The sequence below is a fragment of the Lepidochelys olivacea genome (assembly GCF_965140295.1).
Source record: "Lepidochelys olivacea isolate rLepOli2 genome assembly, chromosome: 25".
Lineage (NCBI taxonomy): Eukaryota > Metazoa > Chordata > Testudines > Cheloniidae > Lepidochelys > Lepidochelys olivacea.
The window spans coordinates 8656395-8675365 of record NC_140435.1 but is presented as its reverse complement, the minus strand read 5'-3'; the positions used below and the strand labels follow the sequence as shown (position 1 = coordinate 8675365).

Genomic DNA, 18971 nt, shown 5'->3' with positions numbered 1-18971 from the left:
CGAACGCAACTATCATAGACTGTGTGTATCATAGAATATCAAGGTTGGAAGGGACCTCAGGAGGTCATCTAGTCCAAACCCATACTCAAAGCAGGACCAGTTCCCAATTTTTGCCCCAGGTCCCTAAATGGCCCCCTCAAGGATTGAACTCAAAACCCTGGGTTTAGCAGGCCAATGTTCAAACCACTGAGCTATCTGATGCACATCTTGCTGCAATCCTGAAGGTTTCAACTGCTCAGTCACGGAGGCCAAACATCCACAAACTGACAGAACTGAAGCGTTGCCAGGTGTCTGGCAAACAACAAAAAACTCTCTGGCAGGTGAAGAATTGTATGAGAAGTTGCATGACAGTTTTATTGTTTCTAAGAAATTCGAAATAAAATACACAATATAAACGTTCTCTTTTCTGAAGACTATCTTCAGTGACATTATTGGCCCACTGGGAGGACTTAAGGACTGGAACTGGCCCTAAGGTAAATTGAATTTGAGACCCCTGGGCCAAAACGATACAATTATGTCCTACTGGGGAGGGGGAGACCTGAGGTGGCCAATGCAAGGGGATTTGCCCCCTGCTTACACAAGACTGCAGAGGGAGGAGAGTGTAGGACATATCTTGACGGACACCCGACGGGGATGACAGGACCAGCACTCAGGATAAGTGACAGCAATATAACTGATGCAGCGCAGCATCCAGCACATGCAGGCAAATGCCCTGCTGGTGGGGTAGGGGTGTTGGAGGGAATGTAACTGTTCTAAATGAGAACAAGTTAGTGTGGATGGATAGGGATGCAAGTGGGAGATGTACCATCACTGCCCCCCGCTGGCTGAGTTTGTCAGTTGCCCAGTCTGTATCAGCCCCCTCGATAGGGTGTTATAATACACCAATATAGAGCACCACCCTCAGCCAGGTGCTATGCTGGTGCACAGAGTTACATGGCACCGTGCTTACACTTCTGATCCTGGGACTGAATCACATAATCCGCATGCAGGTCCGGAAAGGGCAGGTAAATTGTACCATAACCCAGCCAATCAGGACTAGTTCTGTGCCTCCAACAAAACAGCTAGAGAGGGGTGGGAGCATGGGGAAGGGTTTGATTATTAACTGTTGATCTAGCCCCCCAGAGCGTGCTAGGTGCTTAAAGACGGAGGCCTGCCCTATGGAGTTTGCAGTCTAAAGAAGAGTGGGAGGGCTGGGAGTCAGGCCTCCTGGGGTCTTTCTCCCCAGAAACTGCATCCACAATGTGGGAACCCCTCCTTGAGCTGTCTGCTGGAAGGGAGTTAGAATCACCCTGAAAAATGGTTCTGGTGGTTTGCTATTTTCCCTCCCCTCCTCTGCATGTTTCACAAAGAGAGAACTTTATTATAACCGTCCACAGGCAACCATAGGGGGAACCACACGTCTGCTAGTGACATGTCAGGAAGCGCCAGAGAATCTGCATGAGTGAATGTGGTTTTTAGAAAAAAAAACGTGGAGATGAGAGCTGCTGAAAAACAAAAATATTTTGGTTTGTGGCACTGGCTGATGCAAGGCGTTGCTTGTGCTGCACAGAAGCAAGACACTTGGAGGAAACGTCTACAGCCGGAGGAAGGTTATGCTGGGGTAGGACTACACCACAGAGGCATAACTAGGCACAAGAGCATTTAAACCCTCCCTGTTTGTAACAATATCACTGGTAAAAGCTAGGGTGTGTATTTCTCTGAACCCCTTAAATAATTTTCCCACCTGCCCCTCTCCTTTCCAAAATAAGTTTGGAAGTGCTATTTTGACACCTGCTTCTGTACGTCACACCAGCCTTCCTCTGACCTTTTATCACACATGCTGCAAGCATGAGGAGAGAAATGGGGGTCTTGAGGCTAAGTCAGTGGCCTGGGGACAAGGGCACAATTCCCAGCTCTGCCACAGACCCCGAGGGACCCTCTGTGCCAGTTTCCCATCCCACCCCTTGTCTGTTTAGATCATCAGCTCTCTGGGGCAGTGACCGTCTCTCATTATGCATACAGACAGTACAGAGCAAGACAGCCCTGATCTCAGGCAGTGCCTCTAGGTATACTAAAAAATTACACTTCCTCTTTCCTCACCGCACTGGTTGCATGAAAGAAACCAGCATAGCAGTGCGTAAAGGCAGGCACATGGATTTGCAATGAATTTGAAGAGGACAACTTAAAATTGGCCCCAAATGTAAATAATACACAATGGCTCCTCCAGACCTACAGAAAATGGTTTCCATAATTAAAAAAATAAACAGATCCCAATGAAAACAGCTTTCTTAAAACAACTCCCTCCCCTGCAGTGTCTGAAACCCAATCAGCACCAAGAACCTGAACATGAAACTGGTTTTCATTGCTTTTCAAGACAATTAAGTCCAAAGCAGACTACAAAGAGTTAAAAAGGGATCTCACAAAACTGGGTGACTGGGAAACAAAATGGAAGATGAAATTCAATGTTGATAAATGCCAAATAATGCATATTGGCAAACAAACCCAACTATTCATACAAACGGATGGGGTCTAAATTAACTGTTATCACTCAAGAAAGATCTTGGAGTCACTGTGGACGGTTCTGAAAACATTCACTCAGTGTGCAGCGGCAGTCAAAAAAAAAGCTAACAATGTTAGGAACCATTAGGAAAGGAATAGATAATAGGCAGAAAATCCCATGCACCGCTACAGCCTAGGGACCGAATGGCTCGGCAGCAATTCTGCAGAAAAGGACCTAGGGGTTACAGTGGACGAGAAGCTGGATATGAGTCAACAGTGTGCCCTTGTTGCCAAGAAGGCCAATGGCATTTTGGGATGTATATGTAGGGGCATTGCCAGCAGATCGAGGGACGTGATCATTCTCCTCTATTCGACATTGGTGAGGCCTCATCTGGAGTACTGTGTCCAGTTTTGGGCCCCACACTACAAGAAGGATGTGGAAAAATTGGAAAGAGTCCAGCAGAGGGCAACAAAAATGATTAGGGGACTGGAACACATGACTTATGAGGAGAGGCTGAGGGAACTGGGTTTAGTCTGCAGAAGAGAAGAATGAGGGGGGATTTGATAGCTGCTTTCAACTACCTGAAAGGGGGTTCCAAAGAGGATGGATCTAGACTGTTCTCAGTGGTAGCTGACGACAGAACAAGGAGTAATGGTCTCAAGTTGCAGTGGGGGAGGTTTAGGTTGGATATTAGGAAAAACTTTTTCACTAGGAGGGTGGTGAAACACTGGAATGCGTTACCTAGGGAGGTGGTGGAATCTTCTTCCTGAGATATTTTTTAAGGTCAGGCTTGACAAAGCCCTGGCTGGGATGATTTAGTTGGGGACTGGTCCTGCTTTGAGCAGGGGGTTGGACTAGATGTGCTCCTGAGGTCCCTTCAAACCCTGATATTCTATGATTCTATGATCATAATGCCACTCTATAAATCCATGGCACACCCTCACCATGAATACTGCATGCAGTTCTGGTCACCCCATCTCAAAAAAACAGATACTCGAATTGGAAAAGGTACAGAAAAAGGGCAACACAAATGATTTGGGGTATGGAACAGCTTCCATCTGAGCAGAGATTAAAAAGACTGGCACTGTTCAGCTTGGAAAAGAGACGACTAAGGGGGATATGACAGAGGTCTATAAAATAATGAATGGTGTAGAGAAAGTAAATAAGGAAGTGTTATTTACCCCCTTCACATAACATAAGAACCAGGGGTCACCCAATTAAATTAATAGGCAGCAGGTTGAAAACAAACAAAAGGAAGCACAGGTTGAAGTGAGCTGTAGCTCACGAAAGCTTATGCTCTAATAAATTTGTTAGTCTCTAAAGTGCCACAAGTACTCCTGTTTGGTTTTTTTTTGGTTTTTATTTATTTAAAGGAAGCACTTCACTCAACACACCATCAACCTGTGGAGCTCGTTGCCAGAGGATGTTGTGAAGGGCAAAAGAATAACTGGGTTCAAAAAAAGAATTACATAAGTTCTTGGAGGATCGGTCCATCAATGGCTGTTAGCCCCATGCTCTGGGTGTCCCTAAACCTCTGACTGCCAGATGCAGGGAATGGATGAGAGGGGATGGATCACTTGATAATTGCCCTGATCTGTTCATTCCCTCTGAACCAGCGATGGCTAATGCCAGGTGCAAGTCAAGATACTGCATGGCCATTCTTATTTTCTTATGCTTCAACCAAGAGAAATGCACAAAGTAAACAGGCCATAACTGGCATAGATCAGTGAAATGGATTAATGCGCTACAGTGTAATCAAGGGAAAGGGACCGGTTTGTAAGCAACATGTGGATTTTTTTTCCAGTCATCTTTTAAAAAATGAATTAAGTGCTTTTGAAAAAAAAGCATATACGTAAACTATAAATGCAGCGAAGAGCCCAATTCCCAGGGACACTGAAGGGTCTATGATGTTAACAGGATACCAAGGCAGCCTTCAAAATGACAGCCAGGTACGTTTTAAAGCAAACAGGAAAGTTTGTAGCTATCACAACCACTTTTCTGACTTTCTGCTGCTGAAACTGATGCACGTAGGGTATGTCTACACAGCTGGCGGCTGGCCCATGCCAGCTGACTCAGGCTCATGGGGCTTAGGCCGTTTCATTGCTGCGTAGACTTCCAGGGTCGGGCTGGAGCTCTGGGACCCTCCCACCTCGCAGGGTCCTAGGGCCTGGGGTGAGTCTGCACTGGCCTTGCCCCTGTTGCTATCACTAGGTCAGTTCCATCGCTGGTAGCAAAGGCATTACCATGAAGTGTGGACAAGGCACTGGACAGCTGCTGGGGCCTTACCTGTGCTATGTAAGCGTGCTCAGAATGGGTACGGATGTCACTGCCGCACCCCTCTGGTGGAACCAAGCTGGTACTGGCAGAGCAGGGACATTTTAGGAAAAAGGGCTTGGTCTAGCCAGGGCAGGCATTTCACTGGAGCTCTCTGCCCTGCTTCAGAGATGTCAGAGCTTTACCGGAGATGCAGATCAAGGCACGAACCAGGGTCGGGTTGGACCAAGAAAATTCTGGCTCATGTTTTGAAGTGCACCACGATGTCAGTTTAAGGCTGCTACAACTGACTGAAACATCGCCGCAGGGAGACATTTTCAGCCAGGGACCTATGAAAGAAAGGTTTAACTTGAAATTTTTTAAAGCAAAAATCACCCCTTCCCTTCTCCCCTCCCATCCTGCCACCCAGCGAGGGGCATGGGGGAGGGGAGAATTAAACGTTCACAGAAAATTTTTTGGGGAAAAAAACATTTCCAAGATTTATCACAAAATATAATTCCCATTTTTCAACTGGCTCTAAATCCCCAGCCAGTATTCTGTGGGGGCAAAGTCCCCTCTGTGCAGGCGACCAGCAGAAGGTTGATGTGAGGCCGCTAAGGGAAAATGCGGCTGCAAAGTACTTTGAACAGGCACTTGGGGAGTTTCAGTCCCAGCTGGGATCAACTTATTTATTCTCTGCCCTCCCCACCAGTATTTCTTTTATCAACCAGCTGAGAAGCAGGGGGCATTCTGGGCTCAGGAAGCAGGGCAGCATGCCCACTCCCCCAAAAGAACAGTACAGGACACCCTAAAAGGAGATAAGCCTATGAATCAGTCTGAGGTGAGCACACATCCCCTCCTCCTTCCTCTTAGGTCTCTTCAATAGACACTGTGACAAAGCTCTGTCCTTGCCTCCGTGGGTCCCGCGTTTCCTGGCGGATTTCGCTAGCCTCAGAGGCTCACTGTGACCCTCCACGTAACCCTTCTTTCTCTAGAGACAAGGGTCACAGTCTACTGAGTCATTTTCATCATAAGCCAGCAAGGGAGGTGAGGAGAAGTTATCCTTCCTTGCAGTGTCTCTGTTGTCTCCCAGTCTCAGTGATTGATCAGGGGGCAAAGGTGGGGGGTGAGCCCAGGCCCACCCTCTACTCCGGGCTCCAGCCCAGGGACCCTAATAGTATCAGCTATGGTAGCTGACCTTTTAGAAACATGACTTGTATAATTCCCTGGGCTACTTCCCCCACAGCAGCCCTCACTTCCTCAAGCTCCACTTCACCCTTACCTCAGGGCCTCCTTCCTTGTGCCTGATATGGTGTGTACTACTCAGCCTCTCCAACAGCGCAACTTCCTCCCACAGCTCCTGACATGCACACCCACCTGACTGACTGGGAGGCTTTTAACTAGTTTCAGCCAGCCCCTGATTGGCTTCTGAAAAGTTCTTAATTGGCCCCAGGTGTCTTAATTCACCTGGAGCAGCTTCCATTTCACTTAACCTGGTACCAGGGATTTGTTTAGCCTGGAGCTAATATATCTATCTCCCACTACTTTTCTATAGCCATCTGGCCTTGCCCCATCACAACACCCAATGGACAATACCCTACAGGCACCTGGGCTTTCCCAGCAAGATCACCCCATGAGACTGAGCCCAGACATACAGCCACCGCATCTGGGGCCCAGACCCTCTGAAAGGCTGGATCCCAAATGCAGTAACATAGGTCAATGGGCAGCACCCTAAGCCCGAGCTGTGCTAGATCACGCCCTTAAAGCCTCTAGCACGAGGTCATTATCATATACATAAGATGGAAGGGGTGCAAAGGCTGGGAGGACACAGGGCAGAGTTAAGGTTCTTTGGGCAACCTTAACTTTGCAAAGCCACTTTTAAAAAAGTTTACTATTAACTTTGGACTTTCCAGACTAACTTTTTTTTAACAGACTCCTACAACACCCTCAGTAAAATGCCAATCCCTCCATCATGGATGGTTCCACAACAGATCCTGGGAGCGGCAGACACAAGTATCTCGCTCAGATGACAAAAACGTGTTTTAAAGTTATCCACACTTGCACTGCAAGGCCACTGCAGGAAATGCACAGACGAGTGAAGTCCTGTGCAAGTGGTTACCCAGAACCACTGATGGAGAGACACCCAGCTGGATAAAGGCTCAGCTAGAAAATAGACAAGCTGAATACCTGGGAACATGAGAGCACTTTGAGGCCGCACTCAAGGTCAATGGCCCAACATGAAGAAGACTCATTGCTGACCCTCCCAGCTTGATATCCCAGGATTTACATGATTGCTAACAGATTGGTCCTCATGCCCTTTGCCTGGACAGGAGGACACAGCCATGCACAGACACTGGGTCCTTGCAAAGGAGCGCTTGGTTAAAGTACTGCATGTGGTTTGTAACATTTCTACACTCAGAGAGCAGGGTAACCACCCTCCTGTGAAGGCAGAAGCCTCACTCCAGGGACTCAGGCTTCCATTCAGAGTCATGTGAGATACTCCCCTAGATTCCAAGGTGGGGAAGAGAATCAGGCCTTGATGCTCAGTATCCTACACAGCCATTGCAAACCAGGGCTCATAGCTGCCTGTCTTCCTAGCTGCTGCTCCTTGGCTAGCACTCTGTCATGCATGTCAGTGCTTTTCCTCTCTTCCCTTTGGGCACAAGCCACCCTGGTAACAAGCCAGTCTCCCAGCTCTCATCCTTAACTTGTGGCAGCCAGAGAAAGCAGATGGCTGCACACTTCACAACCTCTCTGCAGAGTATGCCGCTGGGCCAGAGCCCGGTGCCAGGGCCGCTTTGGAAGAGGTGGCACATGGCCCATTGGCCACCCCTGCTCTAAACAGCTTCCTCCTGTTTCAAATTTCAAAAGGCAGCAGCATTGGTCTCTGCCGTGGAAGCAGCCTGGTCAAGGCACCAGGCAGATTGTAGCCCTGGCCCTTGGTAACTAGCTGGAAGGGGGTAAGCAGTGGGGGATGTAGGGTGTTCCTGCAGTTCCCACCATACTCTCCAGCTGCAGCTGCTGCATTTTGAAACATGCCTAAGGGCAGGAGGTGGCCTCAAGTTTCCAGCAAAGCAATTAAACTGGTGGGATGGGGGAGGCGCTCGGATAGTGATGTGGGTGGGGTGCGCAGGGACGAGGAAGGCCACTGCTGCTGGCTGGCCTGGATGAGCAGGCAAGTCACCATGGTTGGATCTTTATCCAAGAGGAAAGGGCGCAACCTCCTAGGCAGCCAAAGGATACCAGTGCTGGACACCTGGGAGCAACAAGACCCGGAGACTGTTTAAGCCCTGGACAGTAAGAGTGCGGACGTCCTCTGGAGACTAGATAGTTGTGTCTCCTGTCAGTTCCTCAGATGACCTCTGCTTTTCTACCAGCCTCGCTCACACAGAGTTTGAGGTGGTTGCTCTCCACCCAAGCCCTGGAGTCCCTCCAACATGAGGCCAGCAGAGCGACATCACTGTGGGCGGGCTGAGAAAGGCAACTGGAAGCACATTGGTGGCACTGCAGCAGCTTCTTGGTCAGTCTCATAAACCCAGCTCTCCGGAAGGACTGTTCATTTTCCTGCTGTCCTGGTTTCAATGTTTACATGGTTATAAGCCAGTGAAGAAGTTCTGTCTGTATAGCCTGTAAGTTTTTTGGGGCTCTCTCAGTATGTGTCTGTACAACACCAAGCAAAAAAGGGACCTGATCTCAACTGGGGCCTTGAAGTGTTACTGTTACATACCTAGACCAGTGGTTTTCCACCTCTAGGTCCACAGACTATGTTTAAGATTTCCAAAGGGGTTCACACTTCCATTCAAAATGTTTTAGGGGTCCACAGATGAAAAAAGGTTGAAAACCCCTGCCCTAGACAATAAGAGACATTGGGAGCCAGAAACTCCTGTTGTCTGGCTTTCATTCCCCTTCTGGCTTTCAGCATATCCCTTAAGCTAACATTTTCAGAAGTGGCTTCTGATTTTCAGCACCTCCCCCAAGCGGGGCAATCAAGATCTAAGGCGCCTCTCTTCCCAAATAAAAAGTACCACCAGCTTTTAAAAGTCACATGGTAAAGCTGGTCAATGTTATAAACAAGGAAGTTGTGTGTGGAAAATTTTCCTTTTTGAAATGGACCATTTTCCTATGTTTTCTCCTCCCCCCAAACTGAAACTGTTCTCAAAACACCCAAGACAATTTAATTTTGGTCATGAAAAGTTTCTATAATGTTTTCAAAAGCAGCAAGTTTCCCTTGCAACTGGAAACATGTCCAAAAATCTGTTTTTTAAAATCCAAAAATAATTTTGGATTTTGCAACCAGTTCTGCTTTGGGTGCTTCATTTCCCCCAGGACAAATCTTACCAACTCTGCTACCAAGGACTGCTGCGGGGATTAGTGTGTGCACAAAGAGCACTAGATAGTCTCATTTACATTTGACACTGACTACATTGGTCTCTGTCCTAGGTCCTTCACCACGGCTGAAACAAAGATGAACTGAGCTGTAGCTCACAAAAGCTTATGCTCAAATAAATTGGTTAGTCTCTAAGGTGCCACAAGTCCTCCTTTTCTTTTTGCGAATACAGACTAACACGGCTGCTACTCTGAAACCTGTCAAAGATCTTTGCCATGATCTGCTGGCTTCTCCCACCTTGTCCCCCAAACCTTCCCCAAAGAGGGTGGCATTATTTGATTTCTCTCTGGGCAGGCAGCATTTTCTCCAATCATTTGGTTCCTTCACACATGCTCCGGCATGCACATGGATCAAGGCTTGCATTTTTGATGAGTGACTACTTTTATTTGGCTCCTGAAAGCGTTCTTGAGCCTTGAAATAAGTTAATGGCGTATCTGAGAAGGAAGTAAATTGGATTTTAGGAGCAAGCAGAGCAAATTGTACTGGGACACTCCCCATCCAGCCCAATGGCCTGTTTTATCATGCCATTTTACAGACAAGCATTAATGTATTACAGGATGCGTGGGCCTCCTAGAATAACTCCATGCAGGGACTTTAATGTCAATGGCAAGTAGAAATCCACACAACAAGCACCAACCTCTGCAGAATCCCAAATTCCAGTGGAAGAAGAAAACTTCCTTTTCTAGCCCTCATGGTTTCAAGCATAACCATGCATCTAGGAACCAATGCAGTGCTGTCTTCCTAAGTCTGCAAGCAGCTTGCTCCTGGGCCTCTACTGCTGCTCAGACCTTGCCAACCTGCAGCAAAGTGACTGCAGGCCAGGGCTTTACCCATTTCTACTGCTGCTATCACAGCTGCTTACAAGGCTCTGAAAACTGACAAATCTGGTCAATTTCTTTCTGCTGCATCTTGAGAAGTCTCTGATGGGCAGCAGATGCAGGAATTGAAGCTATTTACTGGGGAAGTGATCCTAAAGAAAGAGAGGCTGGGGAAGGGGCCCAATAGCAAAGACACTCACACTGGAGCAGCCAGAGGGTTGAGAGAAAGCAGACTGGAGACCCCTCCTCAATTGCAACAGACGGCGGGAGTGGAACAGTCGCAGAGCCAGTCCCATACAAATCAACCCCAGGCCTCTCAGCAATCATTTGGCTGGGAGGTGGGTAGAAGAGAAATCCAAGAGAGATAGTTCTTCTCACTCCCAGCAGGCAGAAGTGGTTTGTGGGTTGGAGTGGGAGGCTTCCCCTTTATCTCGCATATACTGGCTGAAGATTGACACACCAGCAAGTCTAGAAATCACTACCTGGCAAGGAAGTACATTTTACTACAGAAATTTGTACCAGACAAGTGATGTTCCAGGTGGAGCATATCAAGCCAGCAGGAGGGGGAGTCGGCAGGATTTCTCCACAGCTGGGGATCTTCAGCAGTCAGATTTCTTGCTTCATCTCAGCCACTGATTCCATTCAGTGCAGAAGCTGCAGGGCTGGGGTAGCTCCCTGCACTGGGGCTGTCTCACTCCATGCACTGGGAGCAGCAGGTGAGGGAATGGAGGATTTGGCCATGACACTCCCTGTTCCCTCATGACACTGTAAGGTGCTGCGTGCAGCCTGCCACAGCTAGTCTGATTTTGGGAGGAGGGATCTGAGCTGCTCCCCAAGATTCAGGGAGACAGACTTCCCACTTCCCCGAAGGCAGGAACCGCTTGGCTTGGTTTTAAACACAGCCTTTTCCCAAGCTTGGCAATTAAGCTGCAAGCACATCAGGGAGTTTGGGAGCTTGCTGGTTTGCCAAGCACCACCAAGTCTGTCGTGCTAGGCAGAGCTAGCATGAACTCAACGCACCCAGAGTCAACGTGTTGAACGCAGGGAGGTAGGTATGTTCTGTCCCTCCCTCCAGTCATACTGCCTCACAGGCTGCAGAACTTCAGACACCATCCCGCTTGCTGGTTCTTCCCACAGGCAGATGGTGTGAAGCGAAGCCCACATCTAGCTTTAGGCTCAGTCTGGAGAGATACAGGTTGGGGCAACAGGTGCCACTGGCATCCCTGAGACTGCCAGCTCTCTCTTGGGAATGAGCTACATCAGTTCTCCCTCCAACGCAGTTAATTTTCCAAATATTCTCCGCCTGGGCCAAAATCTTTGCCTAGCAAATACTTGTTCAACACACTGAAGTCCAATTCACATTCCTAGAGGCACTGTAGAGCAACACCAGACTGCAAAGAGCCTTTCACAGCCGCAGGACACCAGTGCAGCGTGCGCCAAGCCCAGAGTTACAGCTTGGCGAAAACCTGCCAGTGAGGTTATTTTTTTTTTGCTTTTTTGACAAGCAATGGCCCTCTCCACCTCCTTCACACCCTGAAAATTTTTTGCTTTGTTCAAAGTTTCCTGTTTTTTTTTTTTAAGACATGCCCCTCCCCCAAAAAGGAAGGTACCCAAGGATATTTAAAAAAAAATATATTTTTCAAAATCTCTCTCAGAAAATACTGTTTTCCAACCATCTCTATTGAGAGATGAACGCTTTTGGCTACTGCAGCTGTATGTTCTGTCTGATGGCAAATATTCATTCCCACCCTCTTCCCCATGTGCTGTTAGCAGATGCTCTCTGTCTCACACCTTGCCCCCACTCCATTCTCCCTCTGACCTCTCCTCCCTTCGAGGGCCTGCCCTTATAGGAAGCCACCTGGTAGTCAAGAGACTTCTGTCCAAACTCTTTCTTCTCCGCTGGGGAAGAACGATAAGCCGTACGCTGCAACCCATGAGTAACAGACATTTGCTGGAGTTTAGTGGCGCACATGATATAGATTCACAGATTCCAAAGCCAGAAGGGACCATGGTGATCATCCAGTCTGACCTCCTGTATAACACAGGCCACAGAACTTTCCCAGTACAAATGCATCTTTGTAGATACCTTGTGAAACCCATTCAAATTGGCATTGCCTCCAGGACTGAAAACGCTGGGACGAAAGGGATCAATTTCATTATCAGATCTTCCCTACTGATCACAAAGAGGGTGATCAGAAACCCCTTCTGTGACCATCAGCCCTTCTGCTTTAGAATGGGCTTAGAAATGTTTTAACTCACACCTTTCAGGCAGGGCTTCTGTGGTCAGGGAGTCCAGAGCAAGGACACTGGGGAGAAGACACCAGGGAGAAAGGAGTATTTCTGGGAGAGAGATTTTATGCAAATGAGGCAATACATATTTGTGAAATGCAAATCAGGGCATTACCTCTTGCATAAAAGAGCCAATTTTCTGGGCCTGCAGCCTTAATGCTGTCTGACACGGCTCCCTGTAAAGATCTATAGCAGGAGGGTGGGGAATGGTTCCTCCTGTTATTCTCATAAAGGAGGACGGCACTGATATGGATCACCCCTCAGCATTCCCAGTGGGGAAAGGGAAGAGCTGGATGGATTTCACAGTAGCACCACAGTGTGCAATCACAGCAAGGATGAAAATAAAACAGGCCCATCTCACCTAGACGGAGCTCCCCGAAATTGCCGCATCCAATCTTCTTCCCGACACGGAAGTTGGGGCCCACCATTAAGACTCCAGAGTTTGTCCCTGCGCTCCGGCTCCCATGGCTGCTCCTTCCTCCACCTGCCTTGGACATTCTTTTGCCTTCCTCTGTCTCCCCTTTCCCTCCTCTCTTATCAAAATCCATAAGTTTGTGATACCCCGGCCTCTCCACGGTTACGCTGCTGCCATACAAATCCCAAAGCCACCAAAACTTGAGGGGGGAGGGAGGGGAAGGAAAAATAAAAAAAAGCAGGGCTCTTCTCGGTCAATACACCATCACGGTCTGAGATGGAGGGGAGGGGGCTGAGGGGGTCACTGCCACCCACAGGCGCCGGGCTACTGCAATGTTAGTGCTTCTGAAGGTCCCGCCGGGATTCTCATCTTCGCCTGCTTTGGCCCGCTCTTTGGTGAAGAGCACATTCTGCGGAGAGGATCCTGCCAGCTTAGATCCTTCGGCTCCCAACTGTAAAAGACAGGAGGACAAAATTAGTGTGCATGCTTCCATAAAGTAGGGGGAGTTATAAATTATGTAGAGCTTTTACAGAGGAACACAGGGCGGGGGAAGGTACTGAAGTGGAAAAGAGCAAAAAGTGTTTGGCAGTCAGGAGTACTGGGTTCTACTCCCAGCTCAACAGAATGACCCCAGGAAACTCATCTGACTGACCCCTCTTCCTGCCTCAGTTTATCCTCCTCATTTCACAGATGGACATGTACCTGGCAGGGGGTGACTGAGGGTTAACTAGTTAACCATTAGGATGTGTGTTCAAATCCTGAGATGGCAGAGGCTAATGAAGCAGGGTTCCTTAGGGTAGCACCCAAAGAAACCCACTTTGGTCGACAAATGCCCTCAGATGCAGATTAAACAGCCTCCTGTTCGCTCTTAGCAAGAGAGGGGTGTTCGCGTATGTGTGTTTCTCCTGTCCAGAGGTCCTTCGGAAGACGTTTTTATTTTGCAGTGGGGGTTGAGGGTAGGGAAAGACAGCCAGACAAAACTATCCAGGCTGCTCTGAGGCCCCAGGTGCATTCTGGGCTCCTTCCCATGGCAATAGTGCAATGGCAGGCTCGCACTGCTTGGGGAAGACAGCCCCACACTACTGATCCTAGGGTCTCCAGCAGACAGATAAACACCCCATCCGGATAGCAGAGGGTTAACTAGAGGGATAGTATTTTGTATCAGACTTCCAAACCTTTGTCATCTTTCTACAGAGAAGCTCACTGGGGTGGTTTGGGGGCACAATGCCTAGTGAGCATTCCTGGAGGAGTCGGCAGGGGAAACAAAGAATGATGGACTGAAAGGGAGCCACCAGAGAGATGCTGCTTATTGGCCATACCCGATGGGACAGATGCAGCCCCAGAGAGGCAGCAGAAGAGGACATGAGTCACTAGACTACTTGGAACTATGGTGAAACAAAAGGACCCTGGGATTTACTATGCAGTCAAAAGGGGATCTTCCCTTCCACACTCCAGCACAGGAATTTCCTGGGTCTGAAGACATCCACTCTCAAGCTAACTCAGTCAGAGAACTTTTTGCTGTGCACAAGCTGCAATCCTGTAGTCTGTGTTCTGCCTAGCACTGTCTACACCCTATATCAGTTAGGGGTGGAATTATTATTATTTTTAAAAACAGTCTATAGATTAGTGCCTATAGGGGTAGTTACAGTGGTACTACCCCCCTACCCCCAAGTGTAGATGCATTTCATTGGTATAAAACAGGGCTTGGACTGGTTTACAACACAAACACATCACACTACTGTGAGCTCCTTTTCACACCAATGTGGTGCATCTGGGGATTTGCACTGTCATGGCTACATTGGTGCAAAACCAGCCCCATCTGCGCAGACAGGGCCTGGGATTCTCTCTACTTCCTACAAGTTGTTAACAAGCCTTGTTTTTATTTTAAAAGCTGCAATAAGGCAGGGTGACTGCCAGGGCTAATCACTGCTGGGGCCTTTGATCAGAGTGAGGAACAGACAGCTGGGGTGCTGGGCCCGGGGACAAAGATTCTACTGCTTCAATTGAAAGCCCCTGAGGGCAGAAACTGCCTTTTTGCTGTGGGATTGTACAGCACTTGCACAGTGAAGTCCTGATCTGTGACTGGGGCCCCTAGATGCTACTGCAGTCTAAATAAATGCTGCCAGCTAAAGAATGGCACTATAGGACTGCCAAGAGGTTCCTGTGTAGCATTCAGAGGGAGGCAAAGCACGACGGAATCCCCAAGGATAGCTTCTTAGGGAGGGAAGACCACGCTCCACGTTCCCCATCCTGTGGAAGTGAAGGGAAGAAATACAGCTAGCGAGCGCAGGAGAAAGGGCAGCACAGAGCAGAGACCTGGAGTGGCAGGGACAGTGCTAATGGATTGCAGCCTGCTCTGCCAGACCCTTCGACCCCACAGGGTCCCAGTACTCGGGCTCCAGCCTGAGCCCGGAAATCTATACAGCCTGAGCTCCACAAGCTGGGTCAGCTGGTGCAGGCCAGACGCAGGTTCTTCATTGTGTAGACATACACATAGAATCAAGGTATCCCATCTTGGGGGCAGCAAGCAGCCTTTAGCTACCCTGGGAACAAAGGAGGCAAGAGAGAGGCCCATGAAAAGACAGGTACAAGGATCATTGCAGCGAGGTAACTGGATGCAAAGTTAATTGGCAAGCACTGGGATGTGGCAAGGGGGTTCCTAGGGCTAGAGAGAGACAGCTGCAGGCAGTAGGTATACAACTAGTTCTATTGTTCTGGGATGGAAGCAGCTGCAGAGGAGCAATAAACTCAGCAACTTTCACTGGGGAGAGGCAGGTGGGGCGCGACTACCATGTGGGGCAGGCTGCCAGGGCAGGGGTGAGACAAGTGAGCATCAGGATGAGCTGGCAGCTACAGTGCTGGACTGGGATGCAGGGCTGGGTTCTATGGCAGAGCAGGGAACTAATTCCCTCCTGGAAGACCTTGGGCAAATCACTGAAGGTGAAGTTTTCAGAAGGACCTATGTGACTTAGGAGCCCAAGTCTCAGAAAGCCAATGGGATATATGCTCCTAAGTCACTTGACAACAGTACTGAGGAGCCTAAGTCACTTCAAGGGTGAAATTTTCAAAAAGCACTTCAGTATCATTTTAAAGTGATTTTAGGCACTTGATCCTAAATCCTATTGACTTCCTATAAGACAGGCTCCCAAATCACATAGGCATGTTTGAAAATTTGACAGTCAAGGTGTCTGCGCTTCAGTCCCCACCAGTAAAATGGGGATAACAGTCCCTGCCACCCACCTTATGCCTGTTGTCTGTTTAGTCTGAGCTTTTTGGGGCTTGGTCTAATCTCTCACCATGACTGTCTACACTAACGGTAGCGTATAGAATACAGGCACTATATGGACAGCTACGTGCTCTAGTGAGAGGCTCCAGAAGGTGGACAGAGTAAGGAAAAAACTCTGGCAGGTCCCTGCTGTCTCCCCATAACGATCCTTTTCCAGCTGTCTCCTGGCAACCAGAGCCTTTCCCGTGGCAGGCACTACTTGGGCATACAGACAGCCATGTAGGGTACATACTCTGAGGGTTCAGGCATGTAGGGCACCCTACTCACAAATTCTGGCTCCTTCTCGGGCGCAAGTTGCCCACTCCTGGCGTAGATGGTGAGGCATGGTTTATCAATCTGCATTGCCGAAGAGCCACAGTAACATATCAGCAGCCCCATCAGCTCCCCCCCCAGCCCCCAGTGTCTCCCACCCGCCAGCAGCACTGCTGATCAGCACCTAACCCTCCATCCCTGCGCCTCCCATGCTCAGCTGTTTTATGGTGTGCAGGAGGCGGGGGGGGGGGGAGGGAGGAAAGGGGAGGATCAAGGGCATGGCAGGCTCAGGGGAGGGGGTGGGAAGGGGTGGAGTGGGGGCAGGGCCTGTGGCAGAGCCAGGGGTTGAGCAGGGAGCACCCCCCGGCACATTGGAAAGTTGGCGTCTGTAGCTCCAGCCCCGGAGTCGGTGCCTAGACAAGGAGCCGCATCTTAACCTCTGAAGAGCCACATGCGGCTCTGGAGCCACAGGTTGGCCACCCCTGGTGTAGGCGTATCTTATACGTACGTACAGCACCGACCACAATTGGGCCTCGATCTTGGCTGGGCCTTTAAGGTGCTACCTTAATACAAACAATGAATAACTAGACACCCTTCCCTTGAGTTTCCTTCCCGGGGAGATGGGGACACACAGAGTTCTCATCTCATTGCACAACGAATCAAAATGTTTTATTTCGTGGCCACCTCTCAGCTCCTCTTTCTCTACAACACAGCTCCTCTTTCTCTACAACACAGCTCCAAAGGGAATAATTATCAAGCTTGCTAGTGGGCAGAGTAAAATTTTTCTGCTCACAAAAAGGTAGGCAGCAGAGCACATTAGTTTTGCGTGCTGGATGTTCAGCCTGGATGTGGAGTATAAGCTGGGAAAACTCGTGTCTCAGCCTGTTACAGCACAGATTGCTCAGATCAGTGATGGGAAGGAAAAAGTCAAGGGGTGAAAAGACAAGAGCATGTGTGGTGTAGAAGTTGGAGCAAGGCAATAGGGATCCAGATCTTTGCCAGGTATGTACCCTCAAGCAAGTCACACTCCTTCTGTGCCTCAGTTTCCCCATCTAAGTGGCGCTGTAAGGCTCAATTAAGTTGTTCTTAGAACCATCCTCTAATGAGAGATGCTTTAGAGAGCAAAGAGATCAGTACTAAAAACATTTTTCTTAAATACATTTGTAAAAAAATGCCCAGGGAGGCAGTGAAGCCCAGTGGACAGGGCAACAGACTGCGAGGACACCTGGGGTCTGCCACCGAATCAGTAAGTAGCTTTGGGCAAGTAATTTCATTGTTCTCTGTCTCAGTTTCTCCTGCTGTGAAATGGGGACTGAGATACTTACCCATCACTGTACAGCACTAGGTGATCTATGGACAGACAGAGCTAGATGGCACAAAAGAGCTAGACAGGAGTAAAAGGTCATTATGTATCCTAACGACAGTTAATCCATTGTTGAGGAATGTTTGTCTGCAGGGGGCAACCTCACGACCATACCAAGAAAAAGCACCAAATCAGACAAGTAGGAGCAGGGTACTAGCATCTTAGAGGATTTTCCTTGAACAGGCATCCTCCCTGCCTTTGCCAGGCTGGCTAGGTTGTATTTCAGCAAACTTGGCTACACGGTGTAGGTTTCACACAGGGATCCTGCCTTCAGGTTAAGTTTCCAGGGCAGAAGTCTTATCTGTAGTACATCTGGCATCACTGCTTGGCCCAAATCCCTGTGTCACTTTTACAACTCTAAAAACACACAAGCTGCCAGACTGGATCAGTTCAGGGGTCCTGCCACCAATAACGGCCAGCACCAGCTGCTTTAGCGGAAGGTGCAGTGATGTGCTCACCTGCCCCCAGAGCAAGTTCCCTCCTGACCCCCAAGCGTCAAGGCTTGCTCATCCCCTGAAGCAAGGTCTCTCAGTGTTTACTCTGGATACCGGTACAGTGCAACCCTGTTGCAGTGCAATTCAAGCCCAAATCCTTGCCTCCCTCCCCTCCCAGAAAAAAAACAAAAAAAACCCCAAAACACAATCAGTTTACATGCTCTGGAAGCTGGACTCTGTCCCAGAAGGTGCACGCTCCATTCATCCGAGACACCCATCTTCACTCCACAGCGCAAAACTCCTACTGCTTCCTGGACAAAGGTCTGGGCTTGTTCCTTCATTAACCGAAACCACCACCTTAGAAATTCCAGGAAGCTAAATACAGTCTCAGAAGTGCAGAGGGTCAGCAGAAGCCAAATGCATTCTGGGACACGCTTTCCACCAATGTTAACCACCTCTGCTTTGTCCCAGCTCAGCCCTCTGGATTTAAACCAAACAGATCTGGAAAGTAAACTCCTCCACTAGCCCCTCCCCTGGCCCTGGGTTCCCTTCCCCAGCTCTGCAAGCTCCAATCACACCCACCTAAGCCCTGGCTCCATTTTCATATATTAAGCCGCTGCATTACCTATGGGTTAAACAAGCAAACCCACACCTCTCCAGTGCACAACCTCCAGGAAATGAGCACACTGCAAACCCTGAGGTTTAGCCAAGGCTCATAAAACTTTTTATAGCATCTCAATAGCTATTAATAATAAAAAGGGCTTTTTATGCTAAAGAATGTGCGAGGGGGAGGGAGGATACAGAAATACAGTGGAGAGAAAGAACTATAGGGGTCCCAGTGGTGTCAGGGAGGAGGCTGCTTAGCACCCAAACACTCAGTATCACTCAGGGCAGGGTTAGATTTGCAGAAGGAGGGGCATGATCTGACAGAAGCTTCTGGCTCCCCCTGCTCAGACTGATTCCCACTCTGACCATGGACATGTAACTCAGCTTGT

The 18971-nt window shown here is 48.9% G+C and overlaps 1 protein-coding gene across 2 annotated transcripts in view; it reads right to left on the bottom strand.

The window, feature by feature from the left end:
- The window catches only part of CSNK1G2 (casein kinase 1 gamma 2), a 91496-nt gene that overhangs the window by 28340 nt on the left and 44185 nt on the right, over positions 1–18971 (bottom strand). The window contains exons 1-2 of one of the 2 annotated variants that reach the window (XM_084614356.1): positions 18194–18286; positions 12588–13092 (exon numbers count right to left, since the gene is read on the bottom strand). In XM_084614356.1, coding sequence (XP_084470482.1) covers positions 12588–12774 — 187 coding nt within the window. In that variant the 5' untranslated portion in view covers positions 12775–13092; positions 18194–18286. Of the gene's footprint in view, positions 1–12587; positions 13093–18193; positions 18287–18971 lie in introns of those variants that run through there. The other variant, XM_084614355.1, reaches the window with a different exon arrangement.